This window comes from Setaria viridis, chromosome 4, assembly GCF_005286985.2.
Source record: "Setaria viridis chromosome 4, Setaria_viridis_v4.0, whole genome shotgun sequence".
Taxonomy (NCBI): Eukaryota; Viridiplantae; Streptophyta; class Magnoliopsida; order Poales; family Poaceae; genus Setaria; species Setaria viridis.
Window position 1 is genome coordinate 4077742 of NC_048266.2, and position 13167 is coordinate 4090908.

Sequence of the window (13167 nt, forward strand, 5' to 3'; positions counted from 1 at the left end):
TATATCTGGCTCCACCCATTACCACCAACAGAATGGTGGGAGGGGTCCGGCTACCGCCGTTTCTACCCCTCAGCTACCACATCAACCAACCGCCGTTTGAACCGGCGGTACCTCCCTTTTTTTTTTACCTACCACCATTTGATCCGGCGGGATGGGTCTATTTCTGCAAATTTTTGGATTGCGTGCTTATTACTGCAAAATCGTAAAATAAAAATAAAAAAATAAAAAAAATTTGCCGCGAATGGGCCAGCGATGCGAATAATTGGGCAGGCCCAACCAGAGATTCGTTTCGGGCACCGTTAGAGATGCGCACCATTGGGCCCGGCCGCATAATGAGGCCCATCTGCGCTTTGAACTTCGAGAGGTAGTACTATTTTCACTTGCTATCTCTCTATATCATCAGCTGTTACAATTTCTTTTGAACTACTATTGCTCACTATGCATCAAACTCTTCACATGGACACTTAGACGTGATATATTTTTTTTTCTTTTCTGCATAATACAGCAGACCATAACATTTGAAGAAATGTCCGGAAAGTGAATAGATAACCTGAAAGATTCAGGGTGTTTGGGCCAATAAGTAAGGTTCCTCTCATCCTCTGGTTCCACCCTGAGGTGCAATCGATCATGCAGTCCAGAATCTGATCTTGAGACACCACCAAGTCATTACCATACCCTTCACCTGGAAGCGCTTGCCGTCTATCAGGTTACTATATTTCTGCTTCTCTTCGAGCGGCTGGTGGAAAAAATCTCGTGATGCGCCCATCATAGCATCCATCAGAGATGTTTCGATCCCATGGTTGGTAGCCTGCACAGTGTAGACAACTGTTGGTTGCAGGCCATGACCGAGCAAACACTGCATGATGCAAAGGGAAAGATAAAGCACTGAAGAGCTCACCACGAAGAGTCCCCAGTTCTGCAGCGCTGACTGGAGCTTGGCAGACTCGTCGGCAGCTGGCAGCCTACTGAGGTCTATGATTGGGATAGGCTCCGGCATGTCAGTGGGGAGCAGCAGGGTTCCACGACGAACCTGCTCCCGAAGCACAAACTGGTTCTGTGGTTCCACTGCTCTTGCAGCCAGTTCTTGCACTGGCGTTGGCAACCTCCATGACTCGTCAGCCATTAGTGTTCTAAGATACTTCTCTGCTTATTACCTTTTGCTGGTTGAGAATAGGGAGATCTAAGCTCTTTGATCATACTTATATTCTGTCAATGCCCTGAAACTTGCAGTTGGAAGTCATGGCCAGTTATTTTCCTTGCTCATGGTCAAGCACAGTCATCATCATAGAATAGTTCTTGTTTCAGAATCATCAAAGGAATGTTAGAATAGTCAACAACCAAATGGGTAGACAAGGAATAACAAGCAATCGTCTAAGACTAAGAGAGGCAACATCTAGCACCACAAATGAAGCAATCGTCTGATGCCCGTATTATGTGAATTCACAAGCCCCATTTTCAGGCCACTGGTATACACAAATATTGAGGATTTACCATCCTATTCATCTGTCCTGAGCCACATGTCAATGAGAGTGATATGACGAATTCTGAAATGCCACCTGATGGAATGGCAAAATTAAACCACAATTTCTCTGTATGATAGCAGCAAGAAAACAACTGAAATAACTTCAGAGAAGGAAGCTGAGACCCGTCATTGTGATGAGATGTTCTCCAAGCTATGTCAGGACAAACTACAAAGACTTATCAGTCTAGTCTACGGTTCATCTCCTTCAGACGTTCCATTCAGCTATCTCTTCTTCTTTTTTTTCCTCTCAGCATATCTGCAGGTGATGAATCCTGTCCCTTTAGAAGTTGCATCAAGTATGTGATGATACTACTCAGTTCCTTCTTGCTGACATTTTGCCACCAAAATTTCTTCCTCTACTTCTAGATGCTACAGAAAGTATATAAGATGGCAGTGTGATTCAGTTCCGTCTTCTTTATATCAGAGTGAGGCTTGATGCAAAGATCCAGATCAGACCTTGGACAGCATGGGCAATATTTATAGGTTAGCCCACGGATCCACTATCACCAAACTTTTAGGCTAAGCAGTGGTACATGTTTCCGATCGCGTCATCAGTTAGAACAAACCCATACAAATTGAAGCCCTTTTTTTGTTTGCCTCAAAGACTAAATTAACCCCATGATGGCATGGTTTTTCTTCACCATGTTGATGATTGTTGTTACTCGAGAGAAAAGTTCAGGGACCCTATTAAAGTAGTCTTCAATTATCACCTGGTACAGTGCCGGCGGCTTCTCATCTATCAGCATAGGTGCTGGCTCAATCTCTTCGTCAAGGTTTAGAGTACATCAGTATAACATGACTACTGATATCCTGTGTTACTCAGTATTTGTAACAGCCCTACGACCAAGGTCTTTAAAATCCCATTGCTCATTATCCGTATAAAAAATCACGTACAATTAAAAGAGATGCATTATGCAAATTATTTGGAAGAGTAATGGCCTGGTAATGAACTCATCGAAATTCCAGTAAGGCCCCGTTTGGATCATTGGAATTGAATTCCATCCTAATAATCATAATTTAGACACAAATTAATTAAGCTAATATAATTGTATGTGGAATATAGTTGTATATTATAGTTGGTGATATGGGAGAGATACTTGTATGCTGCACTTCTACCATAGAGAAGCGAGTCTAAGAGCGTGCTATAAGAATTGAATTCCATCTAATAACTATAATCTATAGAATCAATTTCCATCTCCCACCCCATGAATTTAAGATAGGCTTATATCTAAACTTTGGAAAGTTGTGGAATGCCACATTCCAACATAAATTAGCCTACTCCATTAAATAGATTCCAATTCCTTGGACCCAAACGGGGCCTAAGAGAAAAGCTATTACCTATAATTAATCGCCTAAGCTAATCAGCATACATATGCATATGACACTTGATATTGATTCCCAAACTTTCATATCAGCACCTGCACAAATCCATGCAAAAACCTAATCCCACTACCTGAAAACTATGACTAGTGCAGTCGTGCTACACACCAAGTCGTCCATGGAGTCTCGAATTCTTGAGGCATGGCATGACTCGGGAATTTGTCTGTCATGCCGATGATACTTGATTTACCACTCCGAATGTTACTTGTATGAGGCTACGCTTCCGCAGGAAAATTGGGGTACTCTCGTTCACAGTGATTTTGCAGTCGGATTTCAGAAAAATCACAGCAACATTGTTGTTGGGGAAAAATAATCACAACAACATGCAACGGCAACGTAAATGAATCTTACCTTAGCAGTTAGCACACACATGTCGAAGGAAACGGTCGAAGCTTTAGCTCAGGCCTTGCTTTTTCCCCCGTTGCGTTCCATTGTGCGGCGTCGAGGGCTCGAGGCAGCCTGCTGATGGGAAGGTTTCCGCGCGACCGCGAATCATTTGTCTCACCGCAACCCTGCCGTTGCGCGCGACGGAATCAGTTGCTCGCAGCTACGGAACCGTGCCGCCGCCGCCGCCGCAGTCCCCCGCCTCCAATCTCGAGCGGTGTTGATGCCTGACCGCCGCCGTCATCCGATCTGTCGCCGCGAGCGCCAGCCGCTGCAATCGAATTCCTCCACCGCGCGCGCCGCCGGTCTATTTGGTCGCCACGACGGGCAAACCAGCCAAGGACCGCCGTCCAAATGTGCCACCGGCGCTGGCCCCAACCGCCGCGGGCAGCGGGCGTGATCGCCAGCCCTCGCGGCGGTCTCTCTCCCACCACCGCCGCCAACCGTCGTGCGGGCAATTGGTACGGACGGAACCCGAAAGGGAGACGGCCAGACGGGAGATGGACCGCGACACAGCTCGAGAGCGAAGCCACCCAGTTAATTTGTCTCCGTATTTTCCGTATTCGGTTTTTCTACGTTCATACGTACTAGCAAATATGCCTGTGTATTGTTATGGGTTGCTACGGGTGCAGGCTCGTAACGTACACTTATTTAAGGTCTACAATAGGGTGTAATCTTGTCTCTTATTATAATCTCTAATTCCAATTGGTGAGAATTTCATGTCACGCTTCTTTTGAACTGGCAAACTTTGTTCGAGTATTTATATTTATTGTATATAGAAACATTTATATTTATGATTTCTTGGAATATTATATGAAATGCATCATTTAATTTTACTTTTTGGTTAATGTATGATAAATAATCTTAATATTGAAATATTTGTGCATCAACTATATCTTCCTTTCGTTATATTTGTACACAAGAATTTTTTTGTCTCGAGCCTTTCGACATGGTCAGTGGCGGAGCTTGACTATAAATTTAAATGGGGCCAACACCTAGCAGAGTTTAGATTACAAGGGGACAACTTTCATACTCTGACTCCAATTTAGCCTTGATGTCTAATACATCCTTTTTAAATTAAAGGGGGGCGCCATGGCCTATCGTGATCCTCACTAATTATCGTGTTTCTCAAAATGTGACATTTGGGTGGTGATTTATTTTTACATTAGTTGTTTATCTCCTTATTTTTTTACCCTTCAATTTGATAATTTTACTCCCACTACATGACTTCCTCACTTATATTAGATCTTCTTAAGATCCAATTGGGCCCATTGACCATGCCACATACTGCTTCTCTAACCCTCTGATTCATCCCGTTCGCAAGATATGTTTGGATAGGCTAAAACTAAAGTTTAACCACATTTAAACTTTAGATATCTAAATTTTAGCTGGTAAAATTAGTCAAGCATGTTTGGATGCGTGGGGTAATTTTTAGTTGGAGTACGGAGAAAAGACGCATGTACCCCTTTGTCATGCAGGTGTTGTTTAGAGGGAGGGTAATTCGGTCTTTTCTCATCCGCTGTAAAAAATTAGCTAGGTTTGGAGAGCTAATGGACTAAAGTTTAGTCGCGAATTAGCTAATTTTTAGCCCACCTTTAACCATCTTTAATCATCACAGGTTAATTTTTAACCATCGATCCAAACAGATTCTTACCACCGTGCATTCATTTTCCTTTACCGTCCTGTTTTTTTGCAGTGGTGCTTTTTTCTATTTTTTCTACCATCTTGGTTTTTTTTTTGCCACTGGTACCTTATCTACTTCCCTCGTCGTTTTTAGGTCCTGTTTAAGCTTTTGCTTTCCAAAAGCTGACTTTTGACCTCTCGTTCTGGAATGCTAGCTTTCTCAAAGTTGAGAGTCTTTTTGGCAATCCAACTTCTTTGAGGAGGAGAATGGCTGGAAGAGATCAGGGGCCGGGTGAGCAGGGGCCGACGAGCAGGGGCGGGCGAGCAGGGGTTGACGAGGATGAGCAGGGGCAGAGGGAGGATGAGCAGGGGCCGACGAGGATGAGTAGGGGCCGGGCGAGCATATCTTGCACAGGGCCGACGAGGACGAGTAGGGGCGGAGGGCGGCGGGCGCGGGCGACGCGAGCTGGGGCGGAGGAGGAGGTGGAAGACGAAAAAGAAATATACTTTATTGATGGCATACGGGTAAATAACTCAAAAGCTCGCAGAAGTTCATTTTTCCCTCCTTTCCAGCTTTCCATTGTAACATCCTTTTCAAAGTTTTTGTTCCACGAAAAACTAAGCTAGAAAGCTTGTCATTTGTTTGGGCTTTCAGCTTCTAGAAGGGCGAAGCTGGCTGAAAGCCCAAACAAACAGGGTTTATCCTGTTTGACCGTGCCTCATCTTCTTGAGCTCGCATTGGCGCCTTTTCCAGCCACATCGCCGTCTCCTAGCGAGCACGGCGGTAGGAGTGCCTCGCCTCGTCGAAGAAGCTCGTGGGATCGATGGAGTTTGCTCGCCGGAGGAGTGGGCCCCGCCGGAGGACCTCGCGCAGCTGGCGGAGCTCTAGCTTGCCTACAACTCCGCCATGGCCTCCTGTTCATTGAATCCGCCTTCCCCGGTTGTCCTCGCCGCAGCGCCGCCCCAGCCTCTTTGGCGCAACCTCATCGTCCTCTTCGCCGGATTAGCTCGGCCCGGCAGATTGAGTGCCTTGTTGAGGTCGACACGAAGTGCGCCGGCACTCCGACGAGCTCTGCGCCACCGACGTTCTTTTGCTCGGTGTGGTGATTTCCCCTGTTCTAGCTTGTTTTTCCTTGACGTTCATGCTGCTGGGCTGCAACGTTTCACCATGTGCATATTGATTTTCTTCCCGTCGATGAGTTCTGCATGAAATTGGATTGAGATTTTACCATATGTTAAATAGATTTGACCTTGTTCCACTCGATGCCGTCTTCCTTTTTATTCTATTTGAGTTCTAATCAAGCTTTGATTTGGTGGGTGCGCCATGCGTGGATAGAGGAGAGAGGAAACGGGCAGGGAGCACGGGGAGGACTAATCAGTCGGGCGCTGGCTGGGTTCCCGGCCATCGCTTTCAGACAGGATGTCGGGACCACTCGTCCCATGCCTCCCACGTCCCCCCATCCGCACCCTTATAAGAAAAAAATATTATATGGACAAAAACATACATGTAAAAGTGATGTACACAACTTTTTTAAAAAAGAATTATGCACACATAATTTGTATAATAAATTTGTAGACAATTTTTTTGTAGGTAACAACTCTTTGAAAAATCTGAGAAACAAAAATTCAGAAAAAAAAACCGAAGCAAAAGTTAGGAACATAATTAAAAAACAAAAGTTATAGATATGACTTTGGAACCAAATTTGTAGGAAATATAAATTATGAGCAAAAGTTAGGAACATAATTCAAAAAATCAAAAGTTATAGATAGAACTTTGGAATCAAATTTGAAGGAAAACAGAAGTTATGGACAAAAGGTAGGAGCAAAAAGTTGTATTCCTAACTTTTGGAAAGAAATATTAGGAAGCAAAATCAGAAGAAGAAAAAAGAGCAAGTATTTAAGAAAACCCGTTGTATAGCTCCTCCCACCGCTATCGGAGAGCTCCGCCTAGATCCATCGTCGGAGAAACTCCTTCCCAACAGATCCGCCACCGCGCCCAACCTTCGTTGTGCTGCTATCACTCGATTCGTTGCCTGGCGCCACCCTCGAGCATTTCCTTCTTGCACACGGCGGCGCGCAGCGGGCGGAGCCCAAGCTGCTTCCCGACGACGAAAGGGAAGGGCAAGGGGAACCTCGCTCCCCGCGCGCGCGACCAAGCCACCGCCGGCCTGCGCGCCGCCACTCACCGGTTGGGTGTGCTTCTATGTTAAAAGAGATAAGATGAACGAGTGGTGGATGAGGTCGCTAGGTTCTGTGGAGGAAAGATCGTGGGGTTCACGGACGTGGGGAGGCGGTCGGTCGGATTGAGCGCTGAAAGCGGCGAGCATGGGGTAAATTAGCTTTGCGGAGCAGGGAGGGCGTATTATCCATCCACCTACTCTTTGGGCCCACACCGAGCGGGCGGCTCCGGTCGGTTGTCCCAGTTGGTCCCGGGCGATGTGTAAAATTGAAGTTGGACCTACCTGTCAATGTAATTAAGTTGGATTAAACTAAAAAATTAAGGTAGAAGCGTTGCTTACTTTAATAATAGGTAAGATTTATATGCATCTAGACATACGCTATATTTAGGTGCATAGTCTAGAAAAGCCAAAATCACCTACAATTTGAAACGGAGGGAGTACGTTAATACGTCCTGAAAGTGTGTTTATTAATTAAATTTACTAATTCCAAGTTGGAAAATCATTTTGGAAGTATAAAATACTGTTGTCTTTTAGTTTGCAACATTTTTGTCGTTTGCAATTTGATTTTGTATAAGTTTATAAATAAGGAGCTAATACTACCTCTTATCTAGTTAAACTTTTAGGAACTTTGACTATTGATAAATTAATTTAGAAACAGATAAATTATACGTGTAGATTTGCCTTAATAATTATTTCATAATCTTATTAGTTTGTTAGATTTTATAAATATCTCAATAGAAAATAGTGTTCAAAAGTGCCTCTCAAACTAAAAAATCATGTGAAAACTCAATAATGCCAAGTATTGTTAACCTAACTGAATAGTAGATCTTACATTGATTTAATTGTACGTGATCATGAGATCTTTGAATTGTCTTTTAACCCGAATCCTGTGCAAATAGCGTATTTAATCTCTAATCCACTGAGGATATTGTGCATGTGTCGAAGGCCAAGACCAAAGCGTGAAAGAAATGACTGGTATATGTCACCTTGCGCGCCCATGTTCTGTCTAATTCCCACACACTTCACTTTGATATTTTAGAAAGAACACTTAATGAGAAGACAAGCTAGCCACAACGATTTAAACACACCTTATTTTTTAACAACAAAAAACACTTTATTCAACTCTTGGCATATTGCAAGTTTCAGTCAAATCCTTATTTACTTTTTACTACATAGATTTTTAGATAATGGAAACAAAATTCCAGCCTCCACATGGTTAGATGCTTTAGCCGTTCCTTATTACAATAGCTGCACTTGCAACAAGAGCAAAAAATATAGTTCCTCTAGAACAAAATACTGAATATAAAAGAATGTCAAAGCTCCATTCATGTTTGGCAAAGACCTCCATTGCTCTAGTCTCCAAAGTGCTGGATATATCAAAGTTACTTCATAGATATATCATATCTATATCTTCGCAGTCTCGATAACCATTTTTCCTTGAGAGAAATGTTCATAGAGCCCAGCAACATATTCTTTGACCTTCACCTTCTTGTAAAGTGCTGGATGGTTCTCATCTATAAGTCTACCCACGGGCTGGATTTCTCTTTCAGGATCTACAGAATAAAACAGAACAACTGATAACCTCTCCTTCTTTGCATTCGTCACAACCCTATGCACTGGGCTCTTGAAGATCCCATTACTCATTATCTGTGCAGAAAAATCATATTTTGGTGAAATGAGGACATCATACAAAAATCGTCTATCTTCTATTCATTATAAACATTATAAAACCATACTATTTAATTTCTCCTTTCCAATCATGAAGAGTTTATGCTAAACACGTGCTGATAGCTCATTACCTCCATTTGGTCTCCTAGGTTGATGAGCAGGGTGTGAGGTTTGGTTGGCACATCATACCAGACTCCATCTCTGAGAACCTGAAGTCCACCAACGCTGCTGTCTACCATGAGAAGCGAGATGAAGCTGGCGTCGGAGTGAGGCTTCAGGCCGAATACGAGATCCGGCCTCGGGCACGGAGGGTAGTAGCTGAATCTGGCATAGGTATCAGCCTTGTCACCGAACTGGTTACCGAAGTAGTCGTCGTCAAGCTCCAGCAGCTTCGCCATTTCTGGGAGGAGACGATCCTTCAGTGTCGTGCATTTTGCGGTGAACTCGTGAAGAACATCCCTGCATAGAAAGGCGACCATGGCGCGGCCAATATCATGATAAGGTTACGATTAAAGCTATTTTAAAAATTAAAGATTATGATTTACTGTTCCTAACTTGTGGCTTGTGAGTTTTAGATATACCAACTAATCAAAGCTCAAAAGAGTTTTACTTTTACGACATCAGCAGCTAGCATCGGAAGATCACCTGAGACGCGCGGGCCACAGTGCAAGATTCCTCTCGTCTTGAGGCTCCACCTTGAGGTAGAGGCGGTCGCACCAGTCCAGGACCTGGTCCTCGGACGCCACCCGGTCGTTCCCGTACCCCTCGAGCTGGAAGTGCAAGCCATCGACCATGTTGGTGTGCTTCTGCTTCTCCTCGAGCGGCTGCCGGAAGAACTCCCTCGACGCCTCCATCACGGCGTCCATGAGAGACGCCTCGATGCCGTGGTTGGCGACCTGGACATGGATCACACACAGACGACGAAGATCGCATGGGTTTGCGCACATGCTCCAGAATGGTGTTCGTTCTAATTGTACTAGCAAGCTAAGGCTGCGCGCGTGTGCGCGTACCAGGAAGAGGCCCCAGGACTGGAGCGCCGACCGGAGCCCCGCGGCCTCGTCGGCGGCGCTCTCGCCGCCCGCCGACTGGCACAGGCGGCCGAGGTCGACGACGGGGACCTGCGCCGCCGCCGCCGCCGCCGTGGTCTCGGCGTCGTTTGCGCGCGCGACGTACCGGGCCGGCACGTCGTCGTCCCCGGCGGCGCCCTGGCGGGCGGCGAGCTCCTGCACCGGCAGAAGCGGCGGCGGCGGCCGAGGTTCCTCCTCCCCTGTTCTTTCCATTCGTGCTGACTGCTGACGCTGCGATCGAGCAGCTAGCTAAGGGGTGGATGTCTTGTCGCCACGGCGACCGAATACCCGATCGACGACGATCGCATGGGACAGACGACGTCGGAGTGCGCGCGTTCCTTATCGTCCTACGTGCGGGCTGCGGCTACAGCCACGTCGCATCCGGTGTTGCCTTAGCTCCTGAACAGAAACAGATACGGTCGCTGGACCTAGACCAGAAAAGGGCGGGCGGCGGATCCGGATCGTGTCGCTGCCAGCCGAATCCTATCAGCACACCCATCATCCGTTGCTGGCTGATTGACCAACTCGAGCTTATCGTGTTCAGTCGCAGACAATGTGACGAGTTCCGTTACATCCGCGTCAGAAGCAATGGAGTGCCATCCAATCCTGCAGCCACTGCCAGCTGCCGTGTCCGGATCGATTGCAGGCGCCGCCGGCTATCGACCTCGCGGCACCAGACGGCGGCCGCCGCCGCCGCCGCGGCCGTATTCGTACGTGGCCACGTTGTCGAACTCGCCGCGCAGCCAGGGGAGCCCGCACCGATTCTCCAGTCACTGGGAGAAGAGATTCTCCGATCCCCCGCGGTTCAGTGGCTACTGGCCCGTCCGCGAAAGAGATCCCGGCCGTCCTCCCCTCGTCAATCAGGTCGCTGCCAGCCAAATCGATCCTATCGACGCGCCCATCATCAAGATCGTGTTCCGAAAGGGACAAACAATGGAGCCAAACTTGAAACTCCTGTCCCCGCCCCCGATCGATTGCCGGCGCGGCCGGCGAGATCGACCCCGCCGCCCCCAGACGGCGACGGCGGCGGCCGTATTCGTCCATGGCGATCACGACGCCACGTTGTCGTCGCCAAACTCGCTGCGCGGAGCATCCGGCACCATTTCTCCTTGAAGCTGAATCACCGGGAAAAGACACAACACTTCCAGCTTTATTTCATCACATCCATCAAGATTATTCCGTGAAGAGAACTGCGCCACATCTCTTACTATCGTATACTGATGATTCACACGCGAACGACAGGAGACGAAGTGTACAACGTGGATACGGTGTTCATGACACTGACACGTACGCGCTCAAGAAGCCGCCTTCAGTTCCTGCTGCTCCTGCTCGACCTTGATCTTGAGGAAGTCGATGGTGCGCTCGCCGAGCGCGAAGGCGTCCCAGAACCCGTCGGCGAAGGCCTTGGCCCTGAGCTTCCTGTACATCGCCGGCCGGTCCTCGCCGACGAGCTCCTCGGCGGGCGCCAGGTCCCTGTTCGGCTCCGGCTGGTAGAACAGCACCAGCGTCATCCTCTCCCTCTCGCTCGTCACCACGCGGTGCGTCGGCGCCCGGAACACCGCGTTGCTCATGATCTCCATCTCCTCGCCGACGACGACGAGCAGCTCGCCGCGGCGGAGCACGGGGACGTCCACCCACCGGCCGTCCCTGAGCACCTGCAGCCCGCCGACGTCGCGGTCGAGGAGGAGCACGGTGACCACGGAGTTGTCCGTGTGCGGCTTCAGCCCGTACACGAGGTCCGGCCGCGGGCACGGCGGGTAGTAGGTGAACCGCGCGTACGTGGCGACGTTCTCGCCGACGTGGTCGAGGAAAAACCCCTCGTCGAACCCCAGCGCCCTCGCCATGGCCGCGAGCACGCGCCTGGCCACCTTCTCGCTGCCCAGGGTGTACTCGTGGAGGAGCTTCGAGAGGGACGGTGGGCGGGTGGGCCAGAACTGCATCCGCCGCTCCTCCTCCGGCTGCACCGTGAGGTAGAGCCGGTCGCACCAGTCCAGGACCTGCTCGTCGGTGTCCACGCGGTCGATGCCGTACCCCTCCGGCTGGAACTCGCCGGCTTCGGTCCGGTTGGCGTGCTTCAGCTTCTCCTCCGGCGGCAGGTGGAAGAACTCAAGCCCGGCGTCGCGGAGGCCGTCCAGGAGCGACTCCGGCATGCCGTGGCCGGTCACCTGGTCGACAAAGTTTCAGTACTCTAACCATAGTGAACTGACACGTGTACTAAAAGCCTTGTCTAAATTAAGTACCGCGAAGAGGCCCCAGGACTCGAGCGCCGACCGAAGCTTGGCGGCCTCCTCGACGTCGCCGGGATCCGCCAGGCGTTGCAAGTCGACGGTGGGGAAGGCTAGCTCGGGCGCCGCGACGCCGCCGGTTGGGCGGTCGGCCTCCCGCAGCACGTACCGGCTCGGCGGCGCGGGGAGGCTGCCGGCGGCCACCTCCTGCACCATCTGTCCCTGAGCCTGATGCACCATGGTGCTCGATCCTGATGCACGGGCACACGGCTAGGGGTTTTTGTTTCCTTGGCCTTAACTTGCGAGTCTACTTCACAGGCCAAGGGACAGTGCTAATTTTATAGCCGCGGTTGAGCTCGGCGCGCGGCATCAGCACGTGACAAGTAGCAGCGTCCAAAACTTTGTGACCTGGTCACGGTCGCATCGTATCTTCCCGCGATCGAGGGATACCCCTTACCAAATCCATTGTTTAAGCTAAGATCTGCACGAGCAGAGTGTGAAGATGGAGTCCTGGTATATCAAGGAATAACATAGGTAAGGACAAAGGCTCACGCAAACACATACTCGCCCTTATGAATATATACACACACATGCATACACACACACCCTAGCTACGTCTATAAATATCTACATGAAACCGGATATATAAAATTTGCGATTAATAAAGTCGGTGTAGCGTCTTGCTACTAACAAGAAATGTTGCCTACCATTAAAAGAAATAATTACATTAATATGACAAAGAGAACGCAAAACCCAATCCTTATTGAATCAGGTACAACCACATCCATTAACCATCCATACTATTATGTTTTTAGCAAAATCCATGTTATTAATGGGGCATATGATTTTTAACAGGTAGTTCTCGAGTTTCCAATTTTTTTTTTGAATGGCTACGGAAGGGGAGAGAATCCCCACCTGATTTTCATTCCATTGGCCCCAAAACGGCAGAGTTACGGCAGTTTCATATGGTTTACGTTGCCGTAACAAACAGACTACACCATGTACTGCACACGGCAGCTTCGTTTCTCTTCATGCGGCACCAGCTATTGCTCGAGGCCGCGTTCCCGGACATCAGCAACCGTCTGGCCAGTGTGCTTGCAGTGGCTCAAAAGGGCAGG

The 13167-nt window shown here is 48.5% G+C and overlaps 2 protein-coding genes, 1 long non-coding RNA gene and 1 other non-coding gene across 4 annotated transcripts; all 4 read right to left on the reverse strand.

The window, feature by feature from the left end:
* Nucleotides 1–443: 443 nt before the first annotated feature.
* Nucleotides 444–3809, reverse strand: LOC117851663 (uncharacterized). The gene is made up of 2 exons (XR_011897980.1): nt 899–3809; nt 444–808 (listed from the first exon to the last, which is right to left on the reverse strand). It is a non-coding gene; the product is annotated as an uncharacterized protein (transcript).
* A 1586-nt stretch (nt 3810–5395) lies between these two features.
* LOC117851664 (uncharacterized) lies at nt 5396–7337 on the reverse strand. Its single transcript, XR_004639620.2, has 2 exons — nt 6817–7337; nt 5396–6111 (listed from the first exon to the last, which is right to left on the reverse strand). It is a non-coding gene; the product is annotated as an uncharacterized lncRNA (long non-coding RNA).
* An 892-nt stretch (nt 7338–8229) lies between these two features.
* Nucleotides 8230–10278, reverse strand: LOC117851659 (protein SRG1). Its single transcript, XM_034733527.2, has 4 exons — nt 9768–10278; nt 9403–9653; nt 8889–9216; nt 8230–8736 (listed from the first exon to the last, which is right to left on the reverse strand). Exons 1-4 carry the CDS (start codon nt 10035–10037, stop codon nt 8494–8496), a joined length of 1092 nt encoding a protein of 363 aa, XP_034589418.1. The 5' UTR covers nt 10038–10278; the 3' UTR covers nt 8230–8493.
* Nucleotides 10279–10953: 675 nt separating this feature from the next.
* LOC117852491 (protein LATERAL BRANCHING OXIDOREDUCTASE 1) lies at nt 10954–12469 on the reverse strand. The gene is made up of 2 exons (XM_034734598.2): nt 12065–12469; nt 10954–11989 (listed from the first exon to the last, which is right to left on the reverse strand). Exons 1-2 carry the CDS (start codon nt 12287–12289, stop codon nt 11120–11122), a joined length of 1095 nt encoding a protein of 364 aa, XP_034590489.2. The 5' UTR covers nt 12290–12469; the 3' UTR covers nt 10954–11119.
* Between the last annotated feature and the right edge of the window lie 698 nt (nt 12470–13167).

What these genes read in the sequence shown, in the direction of transcription:
- LOC117851659 (XM_034733527.2), bottom strand. Translation starts at nt 10,037, where the DNA reads ATGGAAAGAACAGGGGAGGAGGAACCTCGGCCGCCGCCGCCGCTTCTG. An exon ending in CTGTGGCCCGCGCGTCTCAG is followed by an intron (nt 9,217 to 9,402) that starts GTGATCTTCCGA and finishes CTTTCTATGCAG; the next exon opens with GGATGTTCTTCACGAGTTCA. An exon ending in ACCTAGGAGACCAAATGGAG is followed by an intron (nt 8,737 to 8,888) that starts GTAATGAGCTAT and finishes TTTTCTGCACAG; the next exon opens with ATAATGAGTAATGGGATCTT.
- LOC117852491 (XM_034734598.2), bottom strand. Translation starts at nt 12,289, where the DNA reads ATGGTGCATCAGGCTCAGGGACAGATGGTGCAGGAGGTGGCCGCCGGC. An exon ending in AGTCCTGGGGCCTCTTCGCG is followed by an intron (nt 11,990 to 12,064) that starts GTACTTAATTTA and finishes TTTGTCGACCAG; the next exon opens with GTGACCGGCCACGGCATGCC.